This window comes from Oreochromis aureus, linkage group 22, assembly GCF_013358895.1.
Source record: "Oreochromis aureus strain Israel breed Guangdong linkage group 22, ZZ_aureus, whole genome shotgun sequence".
NCBI classification, from domain to species: Eukaryota; Metazoa; Chordata; class Actinopteri; order Cichliformes; family Cichlidae; genus Oreochromis; species Oreochromis aureus.
The window spans coordinates 27,570,958-27,588,177 of record NC_052962.1 but is presented as its reverse complement, the minus strand read 5'-3'; the positions used below and the strand labels follow the sequence as shown (position 1 = coordinate 27,588,177).

General features: G+C 42.1%; 1 protein-coding gene across 1 annotated transcript; it reads left to right on the top strand.

Annotated features, from left to right (window-relative positions):
* The first annotated feature begins 8,999 nt into the window (after positions 1-8,999).
* On the top strand, positions 9,000-16,600 carry LOC116312128 (interferon-induced very large GTPase 1-like). The gene is made up of 5 exons (XM_039605312.1): positions 9,000-9,045; positions 9,279-9,501; positions 11,290-11,348; positions 11,455-11,575; positions 13,393-16,600. The coding sequence occupies exons 1-5, from the start codon at positions 9,000-9,002 to the stop codon at positions 16,598-16,600; spliced, it is 3,657 nt and encodes a 1,218-aa protein (XP_039461246.1).
* The last annotated feature ends 620 nt before the right edge of the window (positions 16,601-17,220 follow it).

Here is a 17,220-nt window from a genome sequence, read left to right as displayed (position 1 = left end):
TCTCAGAGATGGAAAAAATAACATTCAGTATTAGACTGATGGGATGTAAATACAATAGACAATGGAGGAAGTGGAAAGCATTCCGAAGTGGCACCAAAAACACAACTTAACAGGAAATTTGCATGTGACATTAGGAAAAAGAAAAGGTAAACTCCAGACTGTTTGTATGTTTGTTTGTTTGTAATTTTCTTTACTGTATGGTTTTCAATGTTAACTAAAACTAATAAAAATTAAAGTTGAAAAAAAAAATCGTCAATTCATTGTATTTTGAATGATGATCATACCTTAATGATGTTCTGAATATCACCAGGGAGGTTTACTGCTGAGCCTGTTGGTTCTGTTGGTTGCTGTTGGTTGCGTTTATCTGGTGAGCATCATCATCGGCGCTAAGCCCTATTTTCCAATGCTTTCGGATCTCTCTGACACCTCTTTTATTCTGTTTTAGCTATTCTGGTCTTTTATGTCATTGGATAATGTTTGCATGTGTATGCACGTATACATGTATTGTATGTTCACGTATGTGTGCTTGCGTGTGAATGTGTACATTTTTGTATGTGTATGTGCATATTTGCATGTACACATATTTTTTTACAAACATATATGGATGTCTTACAGTGTTTCTATAATGTTTTCATCTTATCTATTTTAATTCTTTTTATTATAATATCCCTCTGTTCAGCACTTTGGCCCACACTTGATGTCTTTTAAATATGCTATATAAATAAAGATGACTTGACTTGACTTGACTACACCCCTTTACTCCCTGCTGATCTTTCATACATTTGGTCATCATAATGGCAAATATCTTATAAGTTATCTTCTGTTTGCTAAAGGGAGTTTTCATTCTGCACTTCTGGAATCGGCTGTACGCTGCCTGGATTAAACCAGTAAGCATCCTCATGAGTATCATGCTCGGTATCCCTCAATATTCAACATAAACATATTAAGGAAGCCCTGTCTTCTTATGTTAAATAGACATATTTATTTCTGCAGATTTCTCTTCTCAAAAAACCTGTTGATGCTGAACACTCAGGTAAGACTCATGACATCACAACAGCAGAGCGACGTCCTGAAATCAGGTTTCTAGCACAATCTCCAACCAGTGAGAAGGCTAAATTTATAATGAAGGGTGATATATGCATGTGAATCTCCAAAAGTTGAATCTGTTCATCTGGACGTAGCGTTTTGTGGGAGAAACGTTTCGTCACTCATCCAAGTGACTTCTTCAGTCTCAGCTGACTGCAGGTTTCCCCAAACCTTATAAACAGTACATTTGCATAATGACTGAAACCAGCCCACTGAAGGAACAATGGGCTGTGAGGTCAGTTCCTTAATCATAATTATGCAAATTCCCATGACCATTGATCAACAATCACTGACCAAAACCTGCAGTCAGCTGAGACTGAAGAAGTCACTTGGATGAGTGACGAAACGTTTCTCCCACAAAACGCTACGTCCAGATGAACAGATTCAACTTTTGGAGATTTACTTTCCTGGATGATTGAGAATGCATCAAGACGATATGCATGTGAATATATATTTAATGCTGCACATTTTCAAATAAAATAAAGCAACTGAAGATTTCTTTTATCAAGATTTTCATAAAGTAACACTTCAAACATTTATTTTCTCTCTGATCCTAAAACCTGATTTTTGTTACATTTCCCTACAGCAGTTGGGTCAGATGAGATTACAGCTGAAACAGAGGTAAAATGAAATCTTTGGTGGTTATTCTCGCAAAGATGAATTCTATTAATTTTTTAAAAATAATATATTTAATGCACATGTTCATAACCAAGCAAACAAACAAAAGACAAGACAAACTCATGACTGATTCCACTCATTACAACTCACATCCCTCAAAACAAACCCTCCAGCCAGAAAAAAAGGTCAGTGAAACTACAGAAAATTTACTACACAAATAATTAAATAAATAAACAAACCATCATCCGCTTTTCTTTCTTTCTTTCTTTTTTGTATTTCACTATTTTTTTTGTTGCCCTTTTTAGTATTCTTTCAAGTTTTGGGTTGGATCATTTCTCTTATCCAGTGTTTACCCTTTGGTTGCTGCTAGTTGGCACAGGACCATGCCAACAAAAAATACTAATATTTTATTAATTTATAAGAAGTCATCTGTTTTCCAATAAAGGAGATTGGAACCTTTTGGGTAGGAAGTACTGTCTAGGAGTGTCTTTTGATAACTTGCCATCCCTCATCCTCCAAAAAGTAAACAACCTGGCACGTGATTTTGAAATTACACTACAGTGACAGTAACAGTTCTATATCTTAACCTTTATTCCTGTAGCAAAATGCATGTAAACCCACACCTTTAAACAAAAGGCATGAGTCTCTGGCCAATTTACTGAACTCCAATACTTTTCATGATAGAAAAACACACAAGTCCCACAATTCTTAGCAGAGAGTCTGTATACAAAAGGAAAAAACTGCATCAAATGAAGATGTTGGAAGATTTTACCCAGATCAGAACGGATGAGCAAATCAATGCTTAAACTTAGAGAACACATCAAATGTTTTGGTAGTGATAAAGGGAGTATGTGGGTTTGAAAATCAGGTTAACAATAAAACAAAATAAAGATAATAGAAATTTAGAAAGATTAAATTATTTCTAATTAATACAGACTAGTTCTGATTATTTACAGATGTTAAAAGCACCATCAACCATGCAGCTTGTGTTACGTTTGATTGGCTATCGCTGCAGTCAGAGGCTGTCTTTTGACAAACTCTCTCTAACAATTACAATGTTGTCAGTTTTATTAAATATAAAACTAAAATTCCTTAAAATAAAGAAAAAAAAACCTGTGGTCATATTTACGCTGGAACAGTAGGCATCACTGGACGACTGAAGTTATATGTTATTTGTTCATTACTAATAAGTACTCACTCACGGCATAATAGTGAATAAAAACTTCAGCTTTTCTACAGTTTCTGCTTTTCAAATTCACAGTTTTACAGATGAATTCATCAAATATTTGTAAGGATGCACAACTCTAACATCATCCATTTTGGCAGCTCATTTGTTTGTTGTCATCTTTTTTCAGAGTGATCCTCTGTCCTTTGACAGCAAAATGTATTTCACTAGCAGGGACCACATCCTTGGTAACGATGGGAGATGAGGGATGAGGAAGTGTGAAATAGTGCTGCGGTTTGGGGAAGGCCTTGAAGGGGACTGGCGACGGCTCTCGGGCCGGGCAGATCCCCATGTACTAACGAGAAATGAATGAAGGAAAGGAAGAGAGGAGAGGAGAAGAGAGGGAAAAATAGGGGGGAAGGGTGGGGCATGAAAATGAGAACAGCAGGTATTGGAGAAGGGGTTTTTTTTATAGGCTGAGGCCGGAGGGGGCGTGAAGGAGGAGTGGTCCCGCTCCTGAAATTCAGATGATATCTCCACTTCACTAGCAGGGACCACATCCTTGGTAACGATGGGCGATGAGGGATGAGGAAGTGTGAAATAGTGCTGCGGTTTGGGGAAGGCCCTGAAGGGGACTGGTGATGGCTCTCGGGCCGGGCAGATCCCCCAAAGAAGGCATCCCCTACAGGAGCAAAGACTGGGCATTACAGAGGTCTTGGAGATTGTTGCAAATGTATAACAGGTAGGCTTGTGATGACCATCGACCCAGGAGCTTGATTAAGTGGTCGGGGATTCCTTTGCGGGAGGCAGAAGTCGCGGCGCCGATGCGAAAGGAATGGCCAGAGAAGAGATTTGGAGGAATCCCAGAAGACAAGAGTACTTGGCGAAAGTGTGAGAGGAACCATGACCTGGTAGGGGCGTGGTCAGATTTGGTGATGAACAGAGGATCTGAAGGTAAGGCGCGCTGAGATTTTCTGAGGTCGAGGTAATGGGTAAGTGATTTGAAGGGACTTAAAAGTCAGTTTATTTTGAAGTAGTATATTGGCGTGGGGCTGCCCGATTGATTGGTTTTGCTTCATTTGAGGGTGAAAATGAGGCAGTCTTCGGAGACTGGGTGGATGTCACTCAAGCACGGGTGAAGAGTGGGATTTCGAACATGAGGAGGTGAATTCGGAACAGCGCAAAAAGCCGAAGAAGGAACATAGTTTCGAGTGTGCATGCCAGGAAGTAGTCACTATACCTTTGGTGAGTAGTGATATCTGGGATGACGTAATGGTTGGGCATGGTGAACCTGTGAGCCCGCTGAGGTATGTCTTTATGGTGGGAATTTTGATGCTCAGAAACCGGCAGGCATGAGATATGAAACTGGAAACTGTTGCGATGTCGAATGACGGGAAGGGCAGGTTGACGTTATGATGGAATGACCGGAACGTGTTCCAAGCGTGCTTGCTGCAAGGCTATTTATAATCGCTTCTTGGGAGGTGCTGATGAGTTCTGCAATGCTAGGGTTTAGATCTCGAACGTCGTGGCTGAAAATGGAGGAACTGGGGTCGGAGCTGCCTCTGCGTGGGGCGCCAAGGTCCTGAATGTCTGGAGGGAGAGACGAGACAGGGAGTCAGCAATGGAATTGAAGTGGCCTGGAATGTGTTCTGCTCTGATTAGGAACTGATGGGTGACTGATAGCCATGTGAGCCGCCGCATGAAGGGCATTATGGAGGGAGAATTGCTTTGGCCTTTGTTGATAATGTCGACTACGGTGAAGTTGTCGGACCGAATGAGGATGAATTTTTTTGACCATTTGTGGCCCCACAGTAAGGCTGCGATGACTACCAAGTAGATTTCGTAAACAGCTGATGAAGGCAGGAACCAATCGTGGATATATTTACGGAACTCGGAGGCCAAGCTCAAGAGAACCACCTTCGGCCGTAATAGCCCCCAAAGCCGGCAGAAGGGGCGGCATCTGTGAAGAGCTGAACGTCATCGGGGTGGGCCAGCTGATCGTCATAGAAGAAGGTGATGCCGTTCCAGTTAGCGAGCAGGAGTTGCCAAAGACGCAGTTCGGCCCTGGAAGAGCTATCCAGCGTGATGGAGTTGAGGAGTGACGGTTTAGATGCAGCGAGTGAAAGCAAGTGAGAGATAAAGGAGCGGCCTTGAGGGATTATGCGTAGAGCAAAGTTTAAGTGTCCCAAAAGGGAGAGCAGCTGTTGTTTGGACCAAGTGGGAGTGAGGAGAAAGTTTTGGAGGAGAAGGGTGACGCGATTGAGCTTTTCGATGGGCAGGGAGGCCTGGAAACGTTTGGCGTCGAGGGTTATCCCGAGGAACTCCAGGGATGTTGAAGGTCCCTCTGTTTTCTCTTCCAACAAAGGAATGCCGAGTTCGGAGAAGAGTGACCTCAGAGTGGATAACCCGTGAGCTGGTGGTGACGTGGGAGGGGAGATGACTAGGAAGTCGTCGAGGATGTGTACCAAAAAAGGCAGCTTATGGTTGTTAGAGAGGATCCAACATAGAGCTTCGGACAGGGAATCGAAAAGCTTGGGGCTGCTTTTGCAACCGAAGGTCAGCCTGACGGCGAAATAATAGGCATCCCTCCACTTGATTCCGAACAGGTGCCAGAAGTCGGGGTGAATAAGCAAGACCTTAAAGGCACTTGTGATGTCGGCTTTAGAAAGCCATACGCCTCTGCCGGCGAGTTTAATGAGAGAAATGGCATGGTTGACTGTTGAGTATTTAAGAGAGTAGTCGTCGCTGGGGATGAGGCTATTTATGCTTGGAATCTGACTGCCGTGGGGAGCAGAAAGATCAATGATGATGTGCTTTGTGCCTGAATATTTTCTGGTGCCAATGCCCAGAGGGTTGATGCAAAAGAGGGGGAAGGGAGGTTCGGGGAAGGGTCCGATCATGAAACCCTCCCTGACTTCCTTGGCGAGCAGGCTGTCGATGGTTTCTGGGTCTTTGAGTGCTGACTGCAGGTTTTTGCAAGCACAAGAAACCGATGGCTGGGCGATGATCCCTGGGTGGAAGCCTTCTGAAAAACCTTTTACTAAGAAGTTGACGAAGTCTGGGTTAGGGTGATTTGTTAAAGCATCTTTTAGTGCCGGAATGTGGATGGGTGTGGAGGCTGACAAAGCTAGTCATGGCTTGGTGGGGTCGTGGGGACATGCGGGGCGGAATGGCCACTGCCGCAAAAGGAGCAGCAGTGAAGATAGCGCATTGGGACATGGAACAGCCGGAGTCGTTAAAGTTATTGCAAATGGTACGGCCTCCAAGGTGCATGATGGGCCTGCCCCGCTTGTCTGAACCTTGAGGCAAAGGCATGCTGGGGGTGGAGATTGTGGGTTTAGAAGGTTCTGGAACGGGAGCTGGGATCAAGCGGGTGAGAACAGAAGGACGGCGCAAGGGCTGTGGATCGTTTTGGGCTGGGACTAAGCAGGCGGAAGCAGGATGTGACGGGGCGCCGCACAACTTATAGGGGAGAGAAGAACGGGCGGGGAAGACGTGACAGTAGATTTCCTGATCGAGGCTGCCCCAGAAGGTGTCTTGATTAAACTGCTGAAGGCGAGCAGCTGCCTGAGAAGCAAACTGGATGTGGTACTGATAGAAGCCAGTGTCGCCAAATCGAAATGCGAGATTGAGAATAATAGTCAGATAGGAAAGGTATAACAGTATAACGAGAAGGCAAGAGCAAACTCGATCGGAGTGAGCTCTTTTGACCGAGAAGGGGCCGCACCACGTATAATAATGAAACTGTCATGGGCATCAATCACCCTAGGAAGAGCAGGCTGCGTGAGAGGAGGAAGAATGAGCTCAGCTAAATCTACGTATTTACCGGCGATGATTTGTTGGCGAAGGTTAGCAGATACAGGAGAAGGCTTTGGGTCCCTGGGTTGGGAGCATTGACTGTAGAAAAGATGGACGACGCGACACCGCCTCCTCCCATTGTGCAAAAATGAAGCCAAAATACCCCGCTTGTGGAGGCTGCCATCTTGCAAATTTGGAGCCAGAGTCTGCGCAGTACTGACTTGAGGTGGAGCGACTGTCTAACGCTCCTGCCCACACACCCGCTGGACGTGACCGCAAACACGCCCCCGTACACTTTTTACATAGCCCGACTGCTTGAGTTCTTTTGCTGGTTTACCGCGACTGTTGACTCGTTTAAGGTAAATACAACCATGTCACTGTTATAAAAAAGACACACAGCTTATCATCTTATAGTTCTAAAATCACTCTGTTGTTAATTTGTTAGTTAGATTAGCCGCTAGCTGTGTTGGAGGCTTGTTACTAGCTAGTTAGCGATGCTACACACCTAATACTCTAAATACTCTGTGTTATTGAAGGATTTATTCAGTCCTGTATAAAGTTATATATTTAAAAATATATGATCCTCTCTGGTTACTCTGGTATGAATAACTCTGAATCACTTTATGGTAAATAACACACTATGTGCAAAAAACTGTGAAAGAATTCCAGATGACAAGTTTGTAGTTCAACATACAAGTGACGACATTTGACCTTCATCAGGTTTTATTTAATTGTGTTAGAGAAACTCAAACGTGCTATTCATGCAGCTGAGTACATCAAGTGTTTAAAACGTAAGCTGTGCAGGTCTGAGATCAGCAGCTTTGTGAAACACCAAACTAAGGTCCTGTTAATGCTAATATATAGTGACACAGTTACATGAGTGATTAATCCTTAATCCTTTTGTTTTTTTGTCTTTAACCTTATCAATAAAGCTGCAGCTTTCACTACAGCACATGTGGTACTTTAACCTTTGTACTGTTTTCATCAGTTCATTTTGCAATTAACATGTGAACATGTTGGATGATCTGTCTGCTGTCACTGGGTGGTGCTGAGGTCTGAATCTGAGGGCAGCTCCTGTAATCACAATGAGAACAGAACCATCAAACTCAGATATAAATTGTATCCCTCAAAATTGAAATAAAGCTGATTCTTCTGTCCTCACACACTCAGGATCTGAAGTTCTTCTCTTACATTTTTTCAGTATTACAGTACACTACAGTACTTTAATCCATAGTTCCTGATTAATGAGGAGTTACTGAAGTACAAGCTTTTAAAAAAAGATGTTACTGTCTTTACAGATGTGGCAAGAGACTGAAAACATGCTGTTGTTTGCACATATTTAATAATCAGCTCTGCACAGGAGCTGAAGCAGGGTGCAGCCTGTTGCTTTTACAGTATAATATTTGTAATAAATGTACAGTAACAGTAATTAGTGACTGAGTAGCCCGGGACGTTTCTCTTGATTTCTTTAGTAAATTTCTTTAGTAAATTCATTCACCTGCACAGATTAGCTAAACGAACCCTGCCAGCCAAGTGCTCATTTTAGCTAGCTAGGTCTCAGGAGCTAGCTAAGGATGGTAGTTACGGATTATCTTACAAACACGTTTAACTTACCGAAAAAGTGCAGCGGGGCCTCGGGTCCTTCTGTCGGGTAGTCCAGTTTACTGAAGAACACCTCAGGCTGTCAGCTTAAAACAGTCGGTCGTGTTTTCGTAGCGTAAATGCTGGCCCTCCTCTCAGAGCCTACGCTCTATCTGCTTTGTTATTGATAACAAAAGAAAGAATCTTTGGAAAAAAAATTATCTAAGGAGAATTAATTTATTTTAGTCTGACCCCAGTCCCATCCGCTAACATGGAGGAGGCGGGGTTTATGACCTATACTGCAGCCAGACACCAGGGGGCGATAGAGCTTCATTTTTGGGGTGCTGTTGCGTCGTCCATCTTTTCTACAGTCAGTGGTTGGGAGGAGGAATTGCCGTGGCCAACGAAAACTGGGCAGTGTTAGCTTGAAGAAATGGAGCCTGGGCGAAAAGGCTAGGTCAGGTGCAGCTCTGAACTTCACCGATGGGAGGAAGAAAGGCTGCTGGGTTGGAAGGATGAACGGTCAGACGGCTGGTTGTAGGAAAGTTAGCTGAATTACGGTGGGAAGGAGCGAAGGTGAGAGGACCTGGCAACCCGGTGCCGAGGTTAGCTGTGGTGTTTATCAGAGGACGAATGAGTGGCTGAGAACCTAGCATCCCGGTGCTGAGGTTACCTGTAGTGTTTAGCAGAAGAGGAAAAGGTGGCTGAAAACCTGGCATCCCGGTGCCGAGGTTAGCGGCAGAGTTTAGCAATGGAGGAATATGTGGCAGAGGGCCTGGCAACTCAGTGTCGAGAGGGTTTGTTGGGGCGAGTTGCGAAGGGGGGATTGGAGCACGCATAACTGGCAACCCTAGATGAGTGTCACAAGAAGCAAGGAAGTGTTGTTAATGGAGGCACTAGCTTTATTTGAGCCCGGAAGAATATTAACTCTGTTCGGTGAATGAGAGCGGGAGCGCTGAGGTGTTAAGAAGAAACAGAATAATTTAGCCTTGTTATCGGATCGACGAACGTGAATGCCTCTCTCTTTCAGAACTCGTTGGAGACGAGCAACGGTCCAGTTGGGGATCTTCATCGGCAAAGAATTTTCGGGAGACCTCACGTGGGAACGGTGGCGCAACCTCGGTGTTGAACGCTGAAATGGATCGTGTTTCCGCAGGGCTGGAGACGCGCCTCAGGGCCTCAGGGCGATCCAGAGTGGAGCTCTGCCCAGAGCTTTTACTGGGAGGGGATCGTCCTCTAGTAGTATTTCGGAGGTTGTAGTTTTGTGGGGAAGGGGAAGCGACCGAAGCCACTGTATTGTTGAATGGAGCAGAGAGAGGAGTTTCGGGGAATGCGAATGGCAGACCTGATGGCTGTGCATCGAGGACGGCTGCTGGAAGGTGTGCCGGATGGGCCGGCTATAATTGGGCACTCTGTGGTGGCTCCACTAGAAAGATCAGTTTGTTGATCCCGAACTGCCTGGGGAAAATCAGGTGGAGATGGACTGAGGTCTTGGTCCGATGGGCTGAGCGACGTTGGATCCATGGTGATGAGCCGAAGGATGAGTAGGAATCAAGCTCTTAGAATTACCGACGAGGCATGTTCGCATGAAAATGAGAACAGCAGGTATTAGAGAAGGGGGGGGGGTTATAGGCTGAGGGGGCGTGAAGGAGGAGTGGTCCCGCTCCTCAAATTCAGATGATATCTCCACTTAAGGCATAGGTGTAAAACTCTGGCCCGCAGCCTAATTGCATTTGGCCCGCGAGGCCATACCAAATTACTATTAGAGCTGGCCTACTGGTATTATACAACTAATATATGTATTGTTTAGTATTAAGCTTTGCTTGTTCCATATTCAGTTTTTCAGCAAAACTTATTTGAGTCCATAAGAAAAGATTCATTCTTATATCTGGAGGAAGATTTTTTTTTCTCAATAAATATTAACGTTAGCCCGTGACTTTGTTCCAGTTTTGAATTTTGGCCCACCGTGTATTTGAGTTTGACACCCCTGACTTAAGGGTTGCGATCACACACGTTATTAGAAAATTCAGCACAGGTGTTATACAGTTGATGAACTGCTTTGAGTGGTCGATAAGACTAGAAATATGTTATAGTATATAAATGTCAGTCAAATCATTTCTAAAATAGTTTACTGTCTTCTCACTAAAATACAAAGCAAGACCTTTTCAATCTGTTATTATATATGTCAGTGGTATTGACCTGATAAGCTAAATTTTAGGGTAATGCATTTACTCTTTCAGAGTGGTCCAGTGGCTGAACACATTGATGACCAGGAGAGAAAACCAGGCGATAAATCTTTAGAATCATCCAAAACTAATGACAACGGTAACATTTTTCATTATACAGTAACACAAAAATCTTAAAAATATAAACAGCTGAGTTAATGTTTTTGAAATAATTTGCAGCAACATGCATGGAGTATAATGCATTTGAATCTGGTTTATGCTGTCCTGCAGAAACCACAGATGGTTACACGAGTGGAAACAAGAAGGTAGGAGAATAAACGTTTATTCAAAAGATCAAAATTAGTATTTACTCTGTTCTGCCACATGACAATGAAATTTGATTACATATAGTACCTCTTTATTTGTAGAAGCCGAGTCAGACAGAAACTGAGACACTGCTTGAGAGACTTCACCTTCAAGATAAAGTTCAACAGAAGTTGTCACCAGCAAATTTTCTTCAAATACATGTACCTGGGAAACACATGGACCATGTGAAATCTGAAAAAGATCTAGCTCATACTTTTCTCCATAGTTTGATAATGTTGGACTACAGGGCCAGATATATTGCTGTAAGACCAGACAGTCCTGAGGTGACTACAGTGTCTGATGACACTGAGATAGATTACAATGATCTGGAGTATTTCTTGAAAACCAGTGCAGACACAAATGACAAAGAGAGGGAAGAGAATGCTCTTGTACATCCAATGGACGTTCAGATGGCAGTATTTCACTGTTCAGACAGCTTCCTGAAACAGATGATGATTACAAAACTCTCTCAGTGTCAGTATGCCTTACCTTTGCTTGTTCCTGATCCAGTTACAATGGAGATCGAGTGTCCTCTGTGGACTTTCAGAGAAATAACAAAAACCTGGAAGGTAACTCAAATCAAAGATGGCTCAACAATCATCACCATGAAGAGTGTTCCAGTCTACAAAGCTGAAACACCCTTGGTGTCATTTTTTCGCCTGGGTTCTTTGTCAGTGTCTAAATCTCAGCTGATGAACAATTTGATCAATGACCGTCACGACACCTTCTTCCACAGAAACTTTAAAGGAAACAGCCAGTCTTGCTGTTTGATGGATGGTGTGGCAGAGATTGCCTGGTACTGCCCTGCAGAGATGGGCAGTAACGCGTTACTTGTAACGCGTTACTGTAATCTGATTACTTTTTTCAAGTAACGAGTAATGTAAGGGATTACTATTGCAAAAACGGTAATTAGATTACCGTTACTTTCACGTAGGAACGCCTGCGTTACTGCGTTACTAAAACCGTGATTTTTGCGAGCGCGTCTCATGACAGTGGCGTGGCGAGTGCGACGTTCGTGACAACAGCTGTCTGCAGATCATAATATATGGAGTGCGGGACAGAGTGTAGCATGCAGCGTTTAAAGCGTGGAAGTACTGACCTTATTTTGAGTTTGATTCCATAAAAAGTGACAAAAACATTAGTGTCCGTTGTGCGTGGGAAGAAAACTTCTTTTACAGCGAAAAAACCCTAAACTTCCAAGCAAGCACCGAGTGTACTACGACGTAATGTGAAATTCACAGAGAAACTCGCATGGATTCTTCCACTGACCGCCGCGGCACACCTGCACCAGGGTAAACCTCCTCCGCCTACCCCAGTCCTGCTTTACAGGTGAAAATAGAGCAACAGGACCGCTGAGTCTTTGATTTTATTTATTTTCTGCTGTGTTTTACTTTCATCTATTTGAAAGAGTGAGTGTAAACATAAAAAAATATTTTATTTTATGTGCTGGAATGTGCAGAAAATAGGTTTAAATGTTAAACAAATTTCTTCCAGTCAGAGAATGTTGCATATAATTTAATTTTGCTTGATGCATAAAGTTAAAAGATTAAAACTAATAAAACAAGTTTTAAAAAGAGACTTTTCCATTTGATTACATTTTGTATGATGAATTATGCAGAAAAAGTAGAATTGGGCTGAAAGATCTATCACTTTATCACCTATTCAGGTTGTAAATCGTGTTTTTAAAAAGTAACTAAGTAACTAAGTAACTAAGTAATTGATTACTTTTGAAAATAAGTAATCAGTAAAGTAACGGGATTACTTTTTGGGGGAAGTAATCAGTAATAAGTAACTGATTACTTTTTTCAAGTAACTTGACCAACACTGCTGCCCTGCTGGAAAACCCAGTGATGCCTTCAATGACTGCATTGCCTTTTGTAATCTTCATGGTGATGCTCTGTTGACGGAAAAACAGCGTGACATACTGATTCAAAAATCCTCCATCAATATTTTTGTTTTTGAATCTCTGCCATGCAATGAAGAAAGTCGATCACTTATTTCTTCTCATTTTAAGTCTCATAAACCTCTCATTTGTTTAACTGTTGATGACAATCGTGATGTTGTCAAGATAAAAAATGGGAAGTACACAATAGGCCTTAAAGCTAAAAATCACTCAGATGTATCTGAACAGCTAAAAAAGATCATCAGAGAGGTTTTGTCTTCTCTCAATGGTCCCATCTTGAAACCATCCTTCCAGCTTGAAACCATGGCTGAGCTCTCTGGAATCAGAGTGGATGAAACTGACCCAGCCTGTCAAAGAGGGAAATCTGCTGCTATGGAAATAATCAATCTGCTTAAAAAGGATAACATGGATGTCTCAAAGATCAAAGATGAATTTCTTCCTTGTCAAGGCCAACTGTGGCATCAGTGGAGCAAAATACACAGAGAACTGTTTCATCTCAGAGGAAACATTGAAATGGAGAAAAGTATAAAGCAACAAGAACTGATGAACATACGTCAGAAACAATGTGCTGCTTCCTGCAGTAACCTGATGGAGTTGTTCACTGGAAGTCTCTCATCATTGCCACCAACAGTCAGAGAGTATTTCCTAAAATGGACTCAGATCTTCATAGATGACCTCTCCACTGATGGTCTTTCTTCAATTCTCCAAAGTTATGGTGAAAAGTGGTCTGAGGTCTTGGCTTTGAAGAACAAACATGACAAAGCAGATCTGTTATCAAAAACACAAACTGAGCTTGATGACATATCAAAAAAACTTCAGTCTGCAACTTTTCGTTTGGAGCACATCTTCAGAGAAATGGGACAGATCTATGAAGCCCATAAAACAACACACAGAGAGAGCAGACACACTGACTGGTCTGAATACCCTGAGCTGGCTGCACAGCTGATGATATCAGGACACCCGATGGAGCTGATGGATGGTGATGCAGGTCATGTGCCTTTAACATGGATCTCCAGTCTTTTAGAAGAAGTCATCAACAAACTGGGGGACCAGAGAGTTTTTGTGTTGTCAGTTTTGGGCCTACAAAGCAGTGGAAAATCAACAATGCTGAACACCATGTTTGGGCTGCAGTTTGCAGTGAGTGCTGGCAGGTGCACCAAAGGTGCCTTCATGCAGCTGCTCAAAGTATCAGAGGAGATGAAGAAAGACTTGAAGTTTGACTATGTTCTAGTGGTGGACACTGAAGGACTGCGTGCTCTTGAGTTAGAAGGTAACAACACTCTTCATCATGACAATGAACTGGCAACATTTGTTGTTGGTCTGGGAAACCTGACACTGATCAACATCTTTGGAGATAATCCATGTGAGATGCAAGACATTCTGCAGATTGTTGTTCAGGCTTTCATGAGGATGAAGGAAGTGAAACTTTCTCCCAGTTGTGTGTTTGTTCACCAGAATGTCACAGATGTTGCAGCAGCAGAGAAAAACATGGATGGAAAGAGACGCCTGCAGGAAAAACTGGACCTGATGGCCAAACTAGCAGCCAAAGAGGAAGTTTGTAATGCAGAGTGCTTCAGTGATGTCATTGAATTTGATGTTCAGAAAGATGTGAAATACTGTGCCCAGCTATGGGAGGGCAGTCCACCCATGGCTCCTCCAAATCCAGGTTACAGTGAGAGCATCCAGGAAGTGAAGAACACCATCCTCTCTAAAGCTGCAAAGTCTGCTGGGATCACTCTTTCACAGTTCAAAACAAACATCCAGGACCTGTGGACTGCACTGCTGACTGAAAGTTTTGTTTTCAGTTTTAAAAACACACTTGAAATTGCAGTGTACAGAAAACTGGAAGTCCAGTATGGGAACTGGACCTGGACCCTGAGAAGCAACATGTTGACCATTGAAAACCAACTTCATAACAGAATTGAAAATGGAAAACTTGATGAGGTTGAACAATCTTATATTTTTAAAGAAATAAGGAAAGCATATGAAGAAGTCATAAAAGAAATGACAAAGTACTTTGAGGATGACAAAGACAGAGAGATCTTGACTCAGTGGAGAGGACGATTTGAAATCAAAATTAAAGAGTTTCATGATGAACAGGTGAACAAAGTGAAAAGAAAACTGCATGGAGTTATCCAACAGAGGAAAGCTCGTAAAATCATTGATGATAAGAAATCAGAGTTTGAGAACAAACTGCTACAGAAGAGCAAAGAGCTCGCTCAGAAACTGAAGGATAAAGCCAAAGATGAAGAAGAGCTTCAACGACAGTTCAGCTCTTTTTGGAGTGGCTGGGTTACTGAATTAACAGCAGATATAAAACCTGCTGAAGAAATTAACTTGGAAAAAGATCAGTTTATAATCCTAAAAGAACTTGGTTTTGAGCCAGCTCTCATAGATAAATGTAAAAGAAGTGGCAGATACAAGAAAATATTAACGCTTGGTGATTATTGGGATTATATCATTACAAGTGGACAAAAATATCTCAGAACATTAGCTAATATTTATCAAAAATACACATCACTTGGTGCTTTCTCTTATGAAGAGCAACAACAGATCCGTTGGCTCATTAGCAAAGCTGAAAAAGACTCACTTGATGCAATCAAAAGCAAACCTGTAGTTACAAGAGGCTACTCAACAACTTATTTGTGTGAAATGGCCAATCACGTAAAAATAGAATTCCAGAAATTTCAGTCAGAGAAGAAATACACCTTGAGGAAAGAATTTAGAGTTGATCTCTTGCTGTATGTGTTCTACAGAGCAGAAAGTTGGCTTGAGGAGTCACACAAGAAATCTAAAATGAATAATGATCCACTCACTTATTTAGAAAGCAAGAAAACACAGTATTACACAACTTTTAGAAGCTTTTGTAAAGAAAACTCATCTGCTGTTGTGCTTGGAGAACTGATCTGTGAGAAGCTGAAAGCGTCCACTCTTGAGGCTGTCTGTAACAAGACTGCCATTGATCTCGCTGGAAAGATGAGGTGTAATTTCCCAGCATTCAATGGGAACAGACTGAACTTGGAGAAACATATGTTGAAGTCGCTCGCTGAGAAAGAAGACTTTGACGATTTCATCCTGTACATCACAGATCCAAGGAGACAAACAGAAGCTTTCATCAAAACAGAGGTTGAGAAGCACATCTTCAAAGATCACACAGATGTAGCTGTGAATGTACTCAAGAAAAATGTTGATGACATCAAAACAACCTTGAGTCAGGCTTTATTTACTGCAACACAAAAGGTCAAAAATCAGAGAGGAAACACAGACATGTGGATGAAGGAATTTTCTAATGTCCTAAAGCATGAGCTGAAATTTGACAACATTTGTTTTGAAAACTTCAGTGACATAAATGATTTGTATTTCCTCAATGAAGAGATTAAAAAAGGAGTTATATCCATCACTGAGCAGATGAGCAGCCTCTCCCTGGATAAGCTGAAGGAATTCAGACTGAGGGCTGATGAAATCCTCATAGATCAGCTTTGTAACTGCTGCTGGGTAAAGTGTCCATTCTGTGCAGCTGTTTGTACGAACACCATGAAAGATCACGGTCCTTATGACCACAGCACTCCTTTTCATCGTCCCTCCGTGATCAGTGAGGAGCACTGGAGACATACAGGCGAGTTTGGCATGCACTTCTGTGCAGAACTGGTTTCAAGTAATTACTGGTTTTACCCTCATCATTACTCAGGGAAGTCCATTCCGTGTAAACAGTACAAAAGTGCTGGCTCACAGTATTGTACCTGGAGAATCACCCCTAATGGATCTAATCTGGCATACTGGAAATGGTTTGTGTGTCGATTTCAGCATGAACTCGAGAGGCACTATAACTTTAAATTCCAGGGCAGACGAGAGATTCCTCATCAGTGGAAAACAGTCTCTAAATATGATGCCATTAAAAGTCTGGGTGAAATGTATTGAGTTAAAGAAACTACAAACTTATAGAAAATGACCAAACTGGTTTCTTTGCAAATCATAACTAAAGCAGCTTTATCTTGCTTTTATAAATGTTCATTGATTTTGTCTGTGATTGAGAAAGTGAGTGAAAGTGAGTAAAGATGCTGAACTGACTGTTACACAAATTGTAGACTTAAACATAAAAAAAGAACAAGTGAAAATTGGACTCCACAAGTTTTTTACCATCTGTACGATTTGTTGACACAACAGTATTTCATGAAAAATGCTTTGTGACCAGTGGCGGTCCTAGCCTGTTTGGCGCCCTGGGCGAACACTCCCCCCCCCCCCACCCACACACACACACACACACAAACACAAACAAACACATAAAACATATTAAGGATTGTACATAAACATAAAACTGTTGTCGGAACCATACTGATTTTCACCCAAGAAACACACACACATATGAAGAGAGAGAGAGTATGCATAGTATGCAAACAGCTACCAAACAGCCATCATAATTCGTCATACAATGAGAATAGGACAAATCAACAATTGACACTGACTAATTAATATTAAAATCTGTAACATAATGTATTGTTTTGAGTTTAGTCTGTTACTGTTGCTATTTTTACCATTTC